At 37.1% G+C, this 17,313-nt stretch overlaps 1 protein-coding gene across 1 annotated transcript in view; it reads right to left on the bottom strand.

The window, feature by feature from the left end:
• Window positions 1–17,313, bottom strand: part of LOC116726292 (adenylate cyclase type 1-like) — a 47,249-nt gene that overhangs the window by 10,350 nt on the left and 19,586 nt on the right. The window contains exons 5-15 of the mRNA XM_032572958.1: window positions 14,841–14,968; window positions 12,809–12,967; window positions 10,979–11,120; window positions 10,230–10,385; window positions 7,484–7,678; window positions 6,289–6,386; window positions 6,122–6,206; window positions 5,707–5,796; window positions 4,180–4,454; window positions 3,755–3,881; window positions 2,613–2,729 (exon numbers count right to left, since the gene is read on the bottom strand). Coding sequence (XP_032428849.1) covers window positions 2,613–2,729; window positions 3,755–3,881; window positions 4,180–4,454; window positions 5,707–5,796; window positions 6,122–6,206; window positions 6,289–6,386; window positions 7,484–7,678; window positions 10,230–10,385; window positions 10,979–11,120; window positions 12,809–12,967; window positions 14,841–14,968 — 1,572 coding nt within the window. The remainder of the gene's footprint in view (window positions 1–2,612; window positions 2,730–3,754; window positions 3,882–4,179; window positions 4,455–5,706; window positions 5,797–6,121; window positions 6,207–6,288; window positions 6,387–7,483; window positions 7,679–10,229; window positions 10,386–10,978; window positions 11,121–12,808; window positions 12,968–14,840; window positions 14,969–17,313) is intronic.

Raw genomic sequence — 17,313 nt, 5'->3', positions numbered from 1 at the left:
GTTGTTCATGTTTTTGACTCCATGTCACTGATACAATATGACTTAGTGTATCAGTGACACAAAGTCACTGATACATAAGAAAATCTTTAAAATTTTCTTATAAAATAGTTTTTTTTCTTTTACTTGTTTGTTCATAGAGTTCAAAAAGTATTACCTTCCAGTATTTCTTTACTGCTAGTTTATTTGTCACACGCTTTAATATCCTTTGACAAACCCTCTCTTAACAACCCTCTTTTTATAAAGCTTCTTCAGACCACCTGGATGTATTGCATGGTGCATGCTTTGTATTCTGAGTTTCTTTTTCAGCTGCTCAAAACGAAATATGAAATTATGCAAAAATGGACCAAAATTGCCAAATGCAAAACTTAAGTAGAACCCTCATCAGTGTTGGCAATGACAATGCCGAAATGTCCGCAGGCAGAAGCAGAAGCATCACACAGTGAGAATGCTTTCTGCAGCCACACTGTTAGTGGCCTGGAACCTTAAGTCCCACAGTGCCGTGCCATCTATGGCTGAACTTTAGCCTAGAGGAAACAGAGGAAGTCTTTCTAAACACTGCATCTCTGTGGGGGTCAGCTGGAAGCAAACTTCCTTGCTGATCCACACCATCTGATGCATTACCCCGTTGATTGTTGAAGGATAAACTACTGTTTTGTTTCTATTTTTGCTTGTGAATTCCAAAACCCATAAATGTGAATGTGATGTTTCCAAAAACTGTTAAGAATAACTATTTAAATGTATGAGAAATATTCCCTTACAGATGCTAAAATATCCCATGTGGATTTTTGTGCTATTTAGAACTCTGCAGGCATGATGTGGATGCATTGATTTTTCACTGCTTTGTGCAGATTCCAAAAATTAAATAACTAAAAGTAAATCTTTATCTTGAGTCACTTCAAGTCTTTTATGCACTTAAAATGTTTGGCCGTAGGTTGTGTCTGGGAAAAGAATATAGATGTACTGAATTTTTATTTCTGTGAAGTCCTTGTAGTTCCCATTAGCTATTTTTAAAAATCAGAATGTAGCAGTTATTCACATAATTTTCCTGCTGTTTCCTCTGACTTATTTTAGTAATTGCTAAAGAACCAAGATGGACATTTCCAAAAACTCAATTTTCTTTAATGCATTTACTACTTTCATGACTTAAGCTTTTCAATTTAAACGCCACATATAAATTCAGTTCAAGCTCTGTTACTTGTTAAAACGATGAGGAGATAATTAGGAAATAGCAGACACCTGTCCTCATGTTCAGCTGCTGCAAAACAGAACTGCATACTAAATACCTTCAGTTATTTTTTTTCTTTAATTTCCACATAACGTTTATACTTGTTTCAGATCAAATTTTTAAACAAGACAAATATAACATAGATGAACACAAAATGCAGATTTCAAATTATAGTTTTATTCAAGTTTTCCCTCATCAGTCCACATAATGTTTTTCTAAATGTGTTGCAAATCATCAAGATAGTTTTTGGCAAATGTGAGATTTTTGGGGTTTTTTTTGTTTTTGCATTTTTTGGGTTGAGCTGTAGTTTTGTCCTTGGAACTCTCCCAAAAGTGTCATTTTTTATTTTTCTCTTGAATCATAAACACTTACTTTAACTGAGGCAAGTCAGGCCTGCAGTGCTTTACTGTTTTGTAACCCTCCTAGATCAGTTTTTGATGTACTCTTGGAGTAACTTTGGTATACACTCCTGGGAAAGCTTACCACTTTCAGATATTTTCTGCATTTAGAGGTAATGTCACTGTGGTTCAGGATCTATTAACCTACTTCATGCTGCAAAGAATGAGCTTATCTGCAAAACATTACTGCACGTTTGGTGGAGAAATCTACATTTTTAAATTTTTGTGGCATGATTTATTCATTTTAATTATATTATTTATTGTTTCTTTAAAACAAAGTTGTCTTGTTTTATATGAACAAATATATTGAAGGTTTTTGTTGTTTGTTTAGGATATGCATGTGTTTCTGCTAAATGTGTGGAGGTCCTTATAATGACAACATCGTAAACCACGGGATGGTTGAGACATAAACCTTTAAAGAAATCCTGCAGTTTCAAAAGCCAATAGAACATGGGTTTTATTGACTGGTAACATTATAATTCAGAACAACAGCTGAGGGCAAGCCTATTTCTGTAAACTCTGCTCCGGTGCACAAACTTTATCAGGGCCTGTAACAGGATTAAACATGGCTCCATACTTCATCTCAGGGTAACATAAACGGGAGGGAACATGATTATTGACTATTTTCAAACATTCATTGTGGAAAAAGGCCACAGAGCAGCTGCTGAACCACAGTTTATAGCTGAAATGTGAGAATGTTACCTATTCTCACATTTCTGGTCTTTGCCGTTTCAGAAGCAATTTACAGAGCTATGAGAAAATTAGAAGTGTTGCTCTTTTTTTTACCTCAAAGTCACTGGGTTAAAATTCAGCTTTTTGCAGATTGTTATCCTTTTTTCACTCTTCTATGTACAGAGAAAAATTCAGCTTTGCGGAATGCATAGATTTAGGTTTCCTTTATCTATTTAAACTTGATATTTCTGCATTTATCATATTTTTTGTAGGTTGTTTCTGGATTTCTTTTTACTGTAACCTTACAGATTCCTCACCATGTTCCTGGGGTTTGACATTAGGAAGTGCTGAGCCACATGAGCCGGCAGCAGGTTAAATAGGATCCTCTTATTATCCAGCTTCACCTTCTCCATGTCATCCCTCTCCTCCTCTGCCTGGAATCATAACAAACAGAGGAGAGGGACAGTTTTCTTTACACCGGAAATGACACTAATGGTTAAATGGTGGGGTGCTCTACATGGAATTGTAATGGCAAGTCCTTATCACTAGAGGGAGATAATGATTTGCAAACAAGACAGAGATGGAGCTGTTCTTAAAATAGTAACAGTCAGGCTTTTGTTCCACAGACAAAACACAAGAAAACTGCAGCTTTTAGGGGAATGTTTACTGTGAAAAACAATCATTTGTCAGAACAAACCAAAATTGACAAAAGTCTAATGCTTTTATGAATTTGTTTTGTTTAATACAAATACTGCACTGGCTTTCTCATAAAGCAATCCACATTACAAAAGAATCATTATCAACAAAGATATTTATGTTCCATTTTAAAGTCCATTTAACTACGTCATGGTCTCTGCTGGGCTTCTTTATATAAACATTTTCAAACTACTTATATATAATAACTGAGCTTACCACACAGCTTATTAGGATAAATTGTATCATACATGACTCAATTGATTGATTTTTTTTGTAAAGTACCTCGAGATGGCATTTGTCGTTTACTTTAATGTATTTAATGTACTTAAATACATTAAAGTCAATGTAATTAATTTATTTATTTGAGGTGGTTTTGTCAAATGTGTGTTTGGAGCGACATTGAGAAAAATAGTTTCCCTTTACGTCATTCCTGTCTTGTTTGGCTTCTTACTCTTTTTTCTAAATTAATTTTGCGTTATATAAATTATGAGTCAATGTAGATAGTACTCATATAGATAGTACTGAATGACAAACTCACTAAAATGTTTTTATTTTTAATGTGGCCCTTCAAGAATTTCTTCTTCTTTCTTTCTCACTTGACTTTGGGAGCCTTAAAATAATGGTGTTGAAAGTGTGGCCTAATTTTTGGCCAGGGATCCAACCAAAGGTCATTGGGAAGATGCCCAATCCATGATCTAATATATTTCTACCTCCAAATGTTCACAATAAAAGATGGTTTGTAAATGCTTGGATGCACTCTCACCTGAGTTACCCAAAGATAGTCGAGCCGCAGCTTCAGATCCAGCTGCCTGGAATGGAGAGCCAGAGCTCCAGAAAACAGCAGAACAGCCAACACGGGATCATAGCCTCGAGTGTGCAGAAAGCCACCACTGAATGATGATGTAAAAACAGAGAAACAAAAAGAATTTTATTTCTAATGTTGCCCATACATAGTAAAAATTTGACCAATTTAGAAATTGTCTATAAGTGCTGCAACGGATAAGGTATTCAGGACTCTACTTAAGTGAAAATCCAGCTCATAAGAGCATTAACTATCACATGAACTTTTGTTTGAGTTATTGTCCTTCAGGAGTAGAGTATTTTTACCACAAAGAATCAAAGAATCAGATATTTTACAGGAATTCAAAAAATTGTTTGGATAAAATTGTAATTGCTGGAAGGTCTAACCCCACAGCCTGGCGGTAGCCGCTGCTTTCCATAACAGCCGTGTAGGTAACAGAGAGCAGGAGGAGCAGGAGGATCTTAGGGAGCGATGAAACGCGGAGGTAAGGGACCACAGTGAGAGTCCCGGCCACACAGGACAGCAGGGCGTATGCCATGCTGGGACCAGTCTTGTCCACTGCGGTGCTATTGGCAGGTCCGACCCCGAGGGCATCCGCAGCGATGTCCTCCACGAAACGGGTAGAGTTCGTCTCAACTTTACCCCACGGTACACATCCCACCTGGAAGAAATCAAACATGACCATGCAACAGCAACTTCCCAATCAGGATTCATAGGATATGAGTACAAGTTAGTTTCAGTGATCTGAAAAGTAATCCATTACCTCATTATCATGTAAGAAATGGCATGAATCGGTCCACAATGGATCAAAATTATGTTTGTTTGACTGCAGTAAAACATCCTTCTTCTCAGGTGATTTGGGGATCAAATTCTTGTTGAAAACTTCAATGAAGACTAAAATTAGGATGTTGAATCCATAATTCTGAATCATTCCCCATCAGAATACATAGATCTATAATTCCCTCCAAAAACTAATGGAACAAGACAAAATCCTTCATTCTTGTGCTTCATTTTTACTATAAAAAGACAATCCACTTAGAGAAATAATATTACATAAAAGAAAACAGAAAACAGTGAGTCAAACAAGGTTACTTTTCTAATGGCTTAAGGACTGAAGTATGCTTTTTGCAGCATTTTAAACAAATGGACACAGTAAATGCAGCAGAAAAACAAGAAGCCCATGCTATAGCAACATCTTAAAAGAAGGCATCCTCTGCATTTAATTGAGTGAGGAGCTGCTCTACTTTACAGTAATGGGGAAAAAAGACATCCATTCTTCAGTTTATATATAGGGACATAATGGTTCTATCATTTATTTTCTAAACATTGTTCCCTTCATAACAGACTGAGAGGGCCACGGAACAATTTTTCCATTTCCCATTAAAAGGAACTATTTTGGCACATTTGTAATTCTTTATTAAAGTCCAGTAGATATTTATTATAAAACTAATTGTATTTCAAAAAGCTCAAAATGCCATTAACCCCAACAAGGTTCCCGGGGGCTTTTGGAACATAAATCAGGCTCATAACATCACAGATTTTCCACTGTACTTTAGACTGAGGATGATGTACTTTTCCCCATTATCACCTTTTGATTTGGCCAGACCCTTCTGGAGTGTTTGATGCATAAAGTTTCATTTTTAGGCCCAGATGATCAGGTGATGTCCCAAATGTAGGTGGAGGTAGTTAGACTCCACCTACATGTGGTTTATTTTACAATATTTCCCTTTATGTTTGTGAATGTAAGACAAAAGACAAAAAATATATATTTTTAAGTATAAAACATAAAGGCCCCTCAAGTCTTCATTGACCTGCTTCCTTAATGTTTCCAGGAACATGACTGAAGAAGGTGAGGCAGCATAACAGGTGCCAATAATTACAAGTATCTACTGGTGTCCAGCACACTGACTTACCACACAGGCCTGAGTAACAGAGTAGGTGAGCAGAACCAAGAAGATGCAGAGGACTGTTCGAATCTGGATGGTCAGACAGCCTGGTTGGCACTACAATCAAAAAAAAAAATGATGGATTGAGAGTAAAAACACTCAGCAAATAAAGTACCTCTTAATGTATGTCAGTAGTATTTTGGACTTACTAGTTTCTCTATTGAGTCCAAAGAAGTGAGAATATTTAGTGGAGTGGCTTATGATATGCAGAGTTGGCTCAACACTGGATAAAGTTTAAAATACTTGTGTATATATTTTTTTTGTACAATAAACATTCAAATTGTAAACCTCCACATGCAGGTGGACTCAAAATGATGATAAGCATACCACATTAAACAAAGTGCAAATAAAACAGGTCGGAAGAGTGAATAGGAGGTTCTACCTGAACTCTGGTGAGATGTAGGTACATCACACAGGCCACGTGGAAACACACACACAGCACCAGCAGCAGCAACACCAAAACCCCTCTGAAAAATAAAACACATCCTATAGTTTTCACTTAGATAAATAGAGAATATGTGAGAGTAAGTGTGTTAGGGATGTTCGTACTGTGGGATCATTAGCAGATAGATAAGGCCAAACAGGGCACCCAGGATCAGAGAGAGAACCACCGCACTGATGAAATGGTCATCATACACCTGGTGATACTAAGGGAAAACATAGAGGCTGTAAGAAGTTGAAGACGCAAGAGCAGTATGTCACACACCACTCATGACAAAGAAAATGCATATAGTCAAGAATAAATTAGGACATGACTTTGACATAAGTGAGCTATGCAAGTGAGTTTGCATCTATTGCAAAGAAAATGTAAAATGCTGACTGCTCATAAGTGCTTCACACAACCCCAGCTGAAAAAAAAACAACTTCTGCTGAAATCATCCATTAACTCATTACAGACATTCAGTAACACAGATTGATTGTGGCAGCTGTCCCTTGCACAAAAAGCTGACAGTTGTGATTGGTCGGTTCCACCATCCTGTCCATAAGAAAGTTCAATTTTACCAGTAAATTACAAGTTCAAAAGAACCTTTAAAGATACTTTCTTTATTAAAACTTAAACAAGAAAACTCTAAATCAAAGCGTATGTGTGTTTCCTATAGATATTGGATTTCAAATGTTTCACTCTGGCTCTGAACTTACTTTAATTAGCGGTATTTCAGTTCATTTTAAAAGCTCTGATGTTGTTAGATCTAAATTTGCCCAGCAGTGATGAAGTCCTGAACTCTGTAAAAGAAAATGTGTTGTGTGGGAGTGAACAAAATCATTACACTAATTTGTGTCTTTCTGTTTTCCCTGCTTAATTTATTTCCTGAAGGATAGCTTTTTTTTCAGTTCAGTTTTAATTTTGATCTACCTGAACATTTTAATTCCTCTATAACCAGTTTCACAAACAGACAAGCCGGTCTGCGTCTCCTTTATAACACTGCCCACACACACACATATGGGAAGGATGTCACGTGTGTCGCTCAGACGTTCCCAAATCATTATCTGAAACCCCTCCTGAGAGGGTGGGTGGATTTTTCATACAAACACGCACACACACACCGACAACAAGTGTGGGAGAAACAGAATTATAAACTGTGTAGGGTATGATGTGTGGGAATGAGACAGAGGGAGGCAGATCATGCAGTCACGAAGCAGTTATCCTCATGTGTAATAAGGAAAAGTTCATATTTGATGTATGAGTGTGTGCTGCTATAAATGTAAAGCAAATGTTTCCCTGCAGGTGTGTGCATAGCCTCACCCTGCGCTCCCTGTCTCTGCTACTGTAAAACAAGGTGAAGTGGTTCAGATCTGATGTCCCAGACTCAGTCTGCCGCGCTTCGATGAGCCGACCGATGTAGCGATTGACCCGTGTGGCCGGGGAGTGCTGCACGGCTGTGGCCGAGAAGGATGTCCGACTCTTCAGCTTCTCCGATGCGGTCCGCAAGGCTCGCCGCTGTCAGACAGGAAAAGACAGCGCCATCACACAATGCACAGGTAGACTTCACCTCAGAACCAAATTGAAGGTTGGGCATACAGATTTAGGGCTTGGTCAGCAGGAGTCTTGGAGTATCTAAACATAAATAGACAAATATTGATCTCTAAAGGTAGGGATTTGTTACATTCCTTACCAAATTGTCCCTGAACCAAAAATAAGGTAACTTTAGGTAATTGAGTCCTTCAACAATATTTGTAATGCAATGTAACAAAAAAAAAACTAAAGTAACTCAAATAGACATTACCTCGGTAACATGCTTCAGTTTGCATGTTACATGTTGATGTCCATGACAGGACAGTTAGAAAAAGAGTAAATAAATCTAGGTAGAAGGAGAAAATCTTTTCTCGCTAAATAGAAATGGCAGCAGGGCTTCATTTTACAAAGCTGCACCTGAATAAAACACAAGATGTCAGAAATACTGTTCTTGGGACAGATCAGACTCAATAGATATGGTTCACTGCAATTCAGACCACCATGTCGACAGAAAATCAAACGCATATCAGCACAAACACTTCATACTAACTGCCAAGCATAGTGTTGAATGACGGGTCATTTGGAGTTTTGCAGCTACAGGATCAAAGTGTTTTTCAGTCAATGAGTGGACCTTGAACTTCTCTGTATACAGAAGTCTTTTAGAGTGAAATATGTGGGTATATCACCAACAACTAAACAACAACACATCTAAACCACACAGGACAATAAGGTTAACTTTTCCAAAATATTGCATATTTTGTTGTTTGCAGGTTTTGCTCAACTAAAAAATGCCTTTTTCAACAACAAACCAATAATAAAAAAGAACTTCAAAACCTCTAGAAAAAGTCAGAATAATTATATTTTAACAAGTCACTGAAATTAATATTTTTAACTCATAACATCACATAAGACAACGTTTTGTTTCAAGATCAACACATTCCAGTGTTACAATTCTATGCTAAACTCCTCAATGTCACAATGCCAGGATTTTGTCTACTTGGATAATCATGTAACAATGTGCGTAATGCTATTAGAGGAGATGATACCAGACTGTGTGTGATTACCAGCAGACATAATGCAATGTCATCAGAATCGAGAGGTATTAATAATCTGGCCGAGCTCACACAGCTGGATGGATTAAAGGTACTGGGCTACTTCTGATGACCAAACGTTGTGATGCAAAGACCCAGACTGACCGACCCACAGAGGAACAAGCCATCAAACTGAGTTACTGCTGTGTTAAGAATCCAAATGACTTTTCTAAAAGCAAACAAATGTAACAAAAACATTCAGTAACAAATGCAAAGCACATAATAAGATGCACACTTCCCATAAAGGTCTACTTTTCTTGCATGAGTCCATTAAATATTCTCCCAAAAATCTTCAACATTTGTTGTATAAAGTCATACTCTAGTCATATTCTAATTGCTTAAAACATTACCTATAAGTGCTATACTTTGGATGCTATGAATGAGACAGGATTTGAGTGCTGCAGTGTGTGAGCCATTTGTTTATTCAAGACATTGTTTGTTTACATCATATCTCAGTACTTGCTTTGTCTGGGGGTACTGATGTGTGTGTTCATTCTATGCAACTCTCTCATGGATGAATTTTTGCCTCTTTTCCCTTTTATTGTTTATATTGTTGAAAAATTAGTCATATCTAAGGCAAGTAATATTTGGACTACTTCAGATATTGATATTAGTTGCTTTCTGATAAAACACTGATGCATTTGGTGTAATTATGGTAGGCAGGCCACTCCTGTGAAGCTTATGATATGTTTTTTTTTTGCCCAATCCCTTGATAAACTGCTCAGTATTTATAAATCTAAACCAAAAAGTGCCTTAGAATTAAGTTTTTTTTAATTTATTCATTCAGTCATGTCCTTATTGCAACATTCGCCGATATCATATTTTCTTGAGACTGTGCAGCCCTACTTCATAACTAGTGTTGCCATGGTTACCTTAAAAAAGTAATCCAAGTACTGTTAACTGATTAATCCTTTAAAAAGTAACTTGGTGACTTTACTGATTACTTGATTTCAAAAGTAAATTAGGTTATAAGTTACTTTATTAGTTTCATCCAACAACTGCCAACAATTTATACTGCATTGTAGATTAGCTTTAACTATTGAAATATTACAAAATTGGTAAAGGAAAAGTATTTTATTTGCAAATTGATTTATTTGCACTTTAGTCATTTTAATTTAATAATATCATTGCTAATTTAACTTAGTAATACTAAAACTATTTAAAAAATACACAATAAAATGAATGAGAGTCTTGTAGAAAACATATAGTTCATGCAAATATTCTTTGGTAAAAGCATTAATTTCTGCAGAGCTAAAGTTATGTGAATAAAGACATCTTGTTTCATCCTGTCCAATGTAATGTGGCAATGCAGTACTTATAATGTAAAAATATTCATTAATCTTAATCATAATGTTTGAGCCTGTGTGTAGATTAGAGACTCCACAACCATTTTGCAGGGCTAGAAAAATGGACAGATCTCGAGTCTTGTTGAGCAAATCACATACCTTGTCGTCGTCCTCGCAGGTCATGACGTTAGAGAAGGGGATCTCGGCCTTAAACATCTTCCTACAGTGCATGAGCTGCACCAGCAGGTAGCACACTGTCTTGAACTTCATCCTCTTGGCTGGTTTGATGTCTGACAGGATAATCCCAGGAAAAATCTGAAAGTTGAGACAACAGGTGGTGTTAGCAATAATAGTAAACTGGACCTGTTTTAACTCCCATCTTTCCAGATTCTAATATAAGTACTGTATATTTGGTGTCAAACAAACTATTGGTATGTCATCTCTCTGCCTGGAAGCAAAAAGATGTTTGCAGAGTTGTATATATTTAAAAATCAAGGTGTGTTTTATCTTCTTTTTCTGAATCAGAAGACTCAAATTTTATAAATCAGGAAATAAGTTTAAGATCACAAACAATATGAAATTGCTGTTTATATTAAAAAAACAACCAAACCAAGGCTACAAAACCTCAACATGTCAAGCTTTTGATTGTGTATACATGTTTGTGGATTTTTGAGGATTTAAAATACTATGACACGCATATACGCACGCACACACGCATACGCTGATGGTGCACATGTGCAGTGTGTGAGAGACAGTTTTACTACCCATGTGTACGCCAGCTTAGCACATGCTCTGTCTCTCCCTCTGCATGAGAGGATTATTATTACTGTACGACACTGACAGCTGTGGCACTTCTCAAGTTTTTGTTTGTGGGGAAAAAGAAGCATGAAAGAGGTGTTGAACCGTACTTTACGTCTGTGCGAAGGCACGATGAAGAATGTCTCGATATGGTGCTTCTGTAGGAAGGCGTGCCTCTCGTGGCCAAAGCCTGGTTCCACCTCATAGTCTCCGTTCAAACACTCCAGGGTGGTCCTTGTGATGTGCACCTTACTGAGAGCAAGATGAAAGTAGTTAGTGTTAAAAGTAGCTGGTGAGATCTTAAATCATTTCCTTCCTCATTATTTTTAGCAGGCTAATAGCCCCTCAGTTTGCTAAAAACTCTTCACAGTAAGAACATTTTCCTCCTAATGACTCATTTAATCTTATGTGGAGAGGTAAAATCTTATTACTTAACATAAAACATGACCAAACTGGGCCAAAGAGATGACCTCGTTTCACAGTGTTTTCAATGCAAATCTGCTTGTTACTGTACATGGCTTTTTGTAAACTGAAATTTATTACCAACGCTCAGCCCTGTTTCTGGTTCTCGATGCTGTATTTTCAGAGAAAAATCCCACAAAGGCTTTAAATAATTTCAGAACATTATGAATAAGGTGACTTCAGAAGGAATAAGACATTTTATTCATATCTTTAGACATGTTGCTACACCAGTTGATTTAATATAGTCTCTTTGATTATTTCCCAAAGACAAAAAGGGACTCAGAACTCGTTCATGAGGCAACGCCTGTCCCACCTTGAACCAGTCGGTAGCATCTATTGAATTCTGATAATTTATTTAGCAATATTTCTCAACAAAAAGATCCCTTGAATAAACAGAAACATATTGCCAGTATCATCAAAAGACACCTAATTAGTAAATAATCAACCTATGGCTTCAGAGATTTTTAGAGAACATAAGGGAAGAAACAGCATCATAATCTCGTCAGGGATTAAGTTGATGAGAACTTCAAATCAAAATTCATCTGTTTGACATGTATGTTCGAAAAAAAAAAAAAAAAAATCTCCACATCATTCTGACCACCCAGAATGAGACTTGGTGCCAGCAGCATCATGCTGTGGGGCAGCTTTACCTCTGCAGTGGCAGAGAATCTTTTCAGAGTTGATGAAAACTGGGAGAGAGCTAAAAACAGAAAAAAATATACAGTACAGACCAAAAGTTTGGACACACCTTCTAATTAAAATGGGTTTTCTTTATTTTCATGACTATTGATAAGGCAAGAAATCCCACTTATTAACCTGACAGGGCACACCTATGAAGTGAAAACCATTTCAGGTGACTACCTCTTGAAGCTCATCAAGAAAATGCAGAGTGTGTGCAAAGCAGTAATCACAGCAAAAGGTTGCTACTTGGAAGAAACTAGAATATAAGGGATATTTTCAGTTGTTTTACACTTTTTTGTTTAGTGCATATTTCCACATGTGTTATTCATAGTTTTGATACCTTCAGTGTGAATCTACAATGTCAGTAGTCATGAAAATAAAGGAAACTCATTGAATTAAAAGGTGTGTCCAAACATTTGGTCTGTACTGTATATTGGAGCAAAGCTTGATCCTGTAGAGCTGGTTACACTGATGATGATCAGTTAATCCAGTGCATTTGATTATCAGCACCTGGCTGCTAATTTCCGTTTCAAATTGAGTTGTAGCAGCAAGGGCGTAGTTATTCTTTTCTTCATACACAACTTTTTGTTTTCCTAATTAGAAAATCCAGCTGCAGTCAGCAGTGTTTGAAGTACATCAACATCTGGCTAATCTTATTCATTTCTGACTTCCCGTAATTCTTTATATGGAACACAACTTAAATGTAATTGACACATTTTGAACACAGTTTTTTCCTTTCTTTTCCCTGCGAGTGCTGCTTCATTTCAGTCTGACAGGTTCTGACAGTCGGTACTGACCCAGGCAGCCCACCAGCCTCCATCACATTTGCCAGTGTGACATCGTTTGACCAGACATCGTACTGCCACTTCCTCAGGCCTAACACACCACACAGAACCCGTCCTGTATGCAGCCCAACACGCATGTTCAGATCCACTTCGGTTGCTTCCACCACTGAACTGTTAGAAGACATAAAACATTGTAAATTACCCAAGATAAATGGAAATGATTATTGCACTCCTTCACAGATTTGTAAAGTATTTGTTAATTTCGAATATCACTTTTTAAAACTAAAATGTAACTTGAATTACTTTAATGTTTTAATTAAACTTAAAAGATATAATAGAAATAATGGCTAAATTTTTCTCCCACCCTCCTTCACTGTGGGTTGGTTCAGTCTTACTTAACGACTGTACCACTGTTTAATTTGGAAATAAAAGTCACTTCATCTCAGCGTGAGTTTCTAGAAAGTACTAAGGAAACTTCAGCTTTTCATCGACAGCTGGATATCTGTCACTTTTACATGACGTGGAGCTGAAGAAGAAATTTGAGAGCAGCAAACTCTTTACAAATGGTGGGTTTATGTGTTTATACAAAAGGACTGAAAAAGTAAAAGTGCCAGCCAGATTGAAGGAGGGATGTCTCTCTTTCTCCCTCTCATACACACATACACGCCTGCGCACGCCCCCACACACAAACACACAAGCTGATGGGTGAGTATGTACAGCAGAAGTCTGCCCTCTGAGATAAAGCATTCCTTCAGCTGCATCCCTCCACTCAGACACAGCAGCAGGGGACAAACAGGTCAGGTGAGTGTTCATATGAGACAACAAGGTAAAGGTGCCTTTTATTTGTGTCAACATCTTTGAAAGAAAATGTGTGCTGGTGTCCGTTTTTTTCAAGGTGTTTTTGGTTTCTCTGTAGTTTGGATCGTCTTTAAAATTACTAGAGACCAAAAATCTTTCAGGTAATCTGTCACATACAGAAACAATCCCCTTTGTCCTTCAGCTGGATTGACCTTCCAGTCAGCTGTATACGATGCTGAGGAAAAGGAAATCCCTGGATCCCCAGGTTAAAAAGGGAAATGTTTCCAAACACCACATATGAATGTTTTCACTTTTAATCAGTTAGTTTGGTTTGGTCTGTGGCCACATTTGTCATATTTTGTTTGAATCCATGGGTACAAATATAGATCAGAAATGGTACAAATATAATGTATTTGAATTAAATTACACTGTGTATTCATTTGTGAAAGACAATAATAAACCAGAGAGCAGAAGATGGCAACTATGACATCCTCTTTAAAAATAATATTTTACATAATTTGTAAATATATTTTTCAAAACTCCTCTAATAAATATAAGTATTTCGTGTGTTATTTTTTGGAAATTTGGGGTCAGATTTAAATAATATTATATAGAATGAAAATTATCAGAGTCTAATTTTATTTAACAATTATTGCAAATAAACTGTTTTGTTTATTTTTTCTTCCCTGAGACTAAGCAAGGTAACAGTAAAGGTAAGTCAAACTTTTTAATCATGGTACTCTTATTTTTATTTTAACTTCTCTTCTTATTTTCATGTCTGCTGACAAAATCAGTTTTATACTCTGACCCAGCAAACAGTTGGCTTTGTCACTGAAAACAGTATAATTTTCTTTATTTAAAAAAGGTTTAGATAAACATAGCATCAACATATTTCAGTTTTCAGAAACTTGTCAAACACTTGCAGATAGAAACTTGGTTTCTATCTGAGTTTATGTACAGTAAAAAGATTTTAATTTCCAGAAATCTCAATAAACTTTGTTGTATTTCTCTGTTGGGTAGATAAATCTGGAAGAGCATCTAAAGAGTGAAATTAAAGGAACTGAAATGATTCAGTTGAAACAATTTATTTAGAACAAATAAAAGTCAAAGTAAAAAGTTCAATACATTCTTTTCCTTCAAAGAAGAATGAATCACAAACCCTTTCCCTGCATGGCATCACCTTCTGTGATGCCACGCAGGCCTGTTGGGGATGAATTTGGTTTCTCTGTGGGTATTCGTTACTTACGCAATTGTATCAATCATATCCAATCCCATCTCCACACAGCAATGGGCATGGTCTGCCTTGGGTTGTGTAAGTCCTGACACACAATAGTAACAGTCCCCCAATATTTTTATCCGCCTGCAGTGATTCTCCTGCAAAGACATGAAGAAGAGTACAAGTGAATACTAAAAACATGAAGCACTCAGTTCAGTTCTTTGGAGAGACCGATTTATCCAAATTTTAAAACATGCAATATCCTTTAAATTGAAGTGGTTTTATAACCAATGAAGAACTTATTGTTTTTAATTGACATGCTGTCAATGAGCAAAATTGCTACGTAGCAAACATTGGGCTATTGCAAAATTATTGCCATTTTTACAAATAAGAATTCACTCACAACTTTTAGATGACGGTGCTTCAACACATTTAAGTCAAATAATGACGTAATTAGCAGGACTTTGCAGAACTTGACTGCATACTGTCAAGTTTCAGTCAAAAAATTGCAGTACACAAAAGAATTTGTGTACTGTCAAAACGGTCAAAAATTGTGCACCATTTTGGCAGTACACAAAATGGTGCCAATATTTTCAGTATTTTAGATTGGTGAAGATTTAGCCGAAGCCATAGTCACAAACCTTTCAACTTCCAACTAAGGTTCGATGTAACTTAATATTCAAGCATCACCACCAAATGAAAACAGAATTACAATGACAACTAAACCACATCAGCTGAAAAAATATTGTTTTTCCCACTCGTTTCCCACCGTTTTTTAATTTTTTCTGTGCCATTATCATTTCTCTTATATATTTTGAATTCTAAAAAATATCTTAAAACTGTAAAATTTTTCAATAAGTCCCAGTTCCAACTTTAAGAACAAAGAACTAGAACAGAAATTTTATATCATTAGATCTCGTTTCACCACAACTTAATAGTTCATTGATTCACATCAAAAATTGACATTTCAAAATTTCTTCTCTTGGTTCATTTGAATACAAGGAAGAGGCAACTTAAAAACAACCCACTTTGGACAAAATTAAAATGAATTGTGACTGCTTCTACATTTGTAGCTAAATCTTCAACATCAACGAACATCAACTCCTTCCACCTGACACATGACTGGCAGTCTACGAAGTGCAGCTGCACCCCTGAACATGTAAATCACAAGTGGTGGTTGTGAAACCATTTATGCGTTTGTTGTTGGGGCCAACTCTAATTGCTCCGACATGCTCTTGAAGTAGAATCCCGCCCACACGTTCCCCCGACAGATCCTTCTATTTGTCACAGAGCACATTGTGCGCAGAGCTGTTGAAGTCAGGACACGTACAAAAATAAACTCACACCTTAGCAGCACATTACCAGTCAAGAAAACACAAACAGCCGCATTCTTACATGTGAACACCCTGTACTACACTGTACTTCAATTTGGTTTCATGCACAGGGTTCCCTGTCTCACTCAGTTATCAGACATAATGATGGCAAACCCTACAAAGCTTCCCCTGCAGGCAGCCTGTGAGTGACAAACACACATACATGCACACAGATATAGGGAGGATTCATGAGAACTGCAGGGTGAGAGGCAGAGATGAGAAGAGAGAAGATGGGGTGCTCTGGTTTTCTGCTCACGGGAGCAGAAAGATTTTGGTGTGGGAGGATATGAGAATTCGGAACGTGGATGATTATCCCTGCCCAAGGTTCAGAAAAGTGTGTTTGTGTGTGCGTATTTGTGCATCTGCGTGAGAAGAAACGAGAGAGGAGTCGTCAACTGACAGAAGGATACGTCTCAGGAGAACAGGAGCATTGTTTGTTTTCCGGGGCAAAAAAAATAAAAAATTGAGAGTTTAAACCTGCTGACTTAGAGGCCAGGGTGATGCACGCCTGCCTTCACCTGTCACCTGGTTGAAGGTTTTGTTTAGGTTTTTATCCATGGTGGTTAAGTTTAGTTTAAACCCTCAGGGAACAAATGTGTCATGTAGCGTACAACAGTCGAGCTTAGCAGCTGTGACAGAGCTGGTTTCAAAGCAAATTTCTCTCTGGCTAACGCGACAGGGTATAAATCTCAATTAGGATGCAGCTGCACACATGTATGCAATATATCCTCATCACAAGATGTCCATAATGTGGGTTTTCAGAGCATTAGTTCAGTCCTAGTGAGTCACATATCACTTATATCTTGCTCTCTCTGTCCCTTCAGTCAATCTCCCTACGTTAAGCCCTGACTGATCGCGGCAATGGAGAACTAACTCAACGGGGATTATCCTGCAGATCATGTGACTTTGCCCGTGTGCATGTGCATGGTTGTTATAAAATAGGAGTAAACCATCTGATGAGATCTTCTGGCCTTGAGGAAGGAGAGGTTAGGAGAAAGTTATCAGTGAGCATTTATTCTTATGATTTGTCTAGAACTGCATAAAAACAGCATTATATTTGCACGGCACAATGAAAATAAATAACTATGCTAAGCAGTGATAGGTCATATAGTAAATTATATGGACAGGAG

Source organism: Xiphophorus hellerii, chromosome 9 (assembly GCF_003331165.1).
Source record: "Xiphophorus hellerii strain 12219 chromosome 9, Xiphophorus_hellerii-4.1, whole genome shotgun sequence".
NCBI lineage: Eukaryota > Metazoa > Chordata > Actinopteri > Cyprinodontiformes > Poeciliidae > Xiphophorus > Xiphophorus hellerii.
The sequence above is the reverse complement of the archived record's forward strand: the minus strand, read 5'-3'. Positions and strand labels throughout refer to the sequence as shown.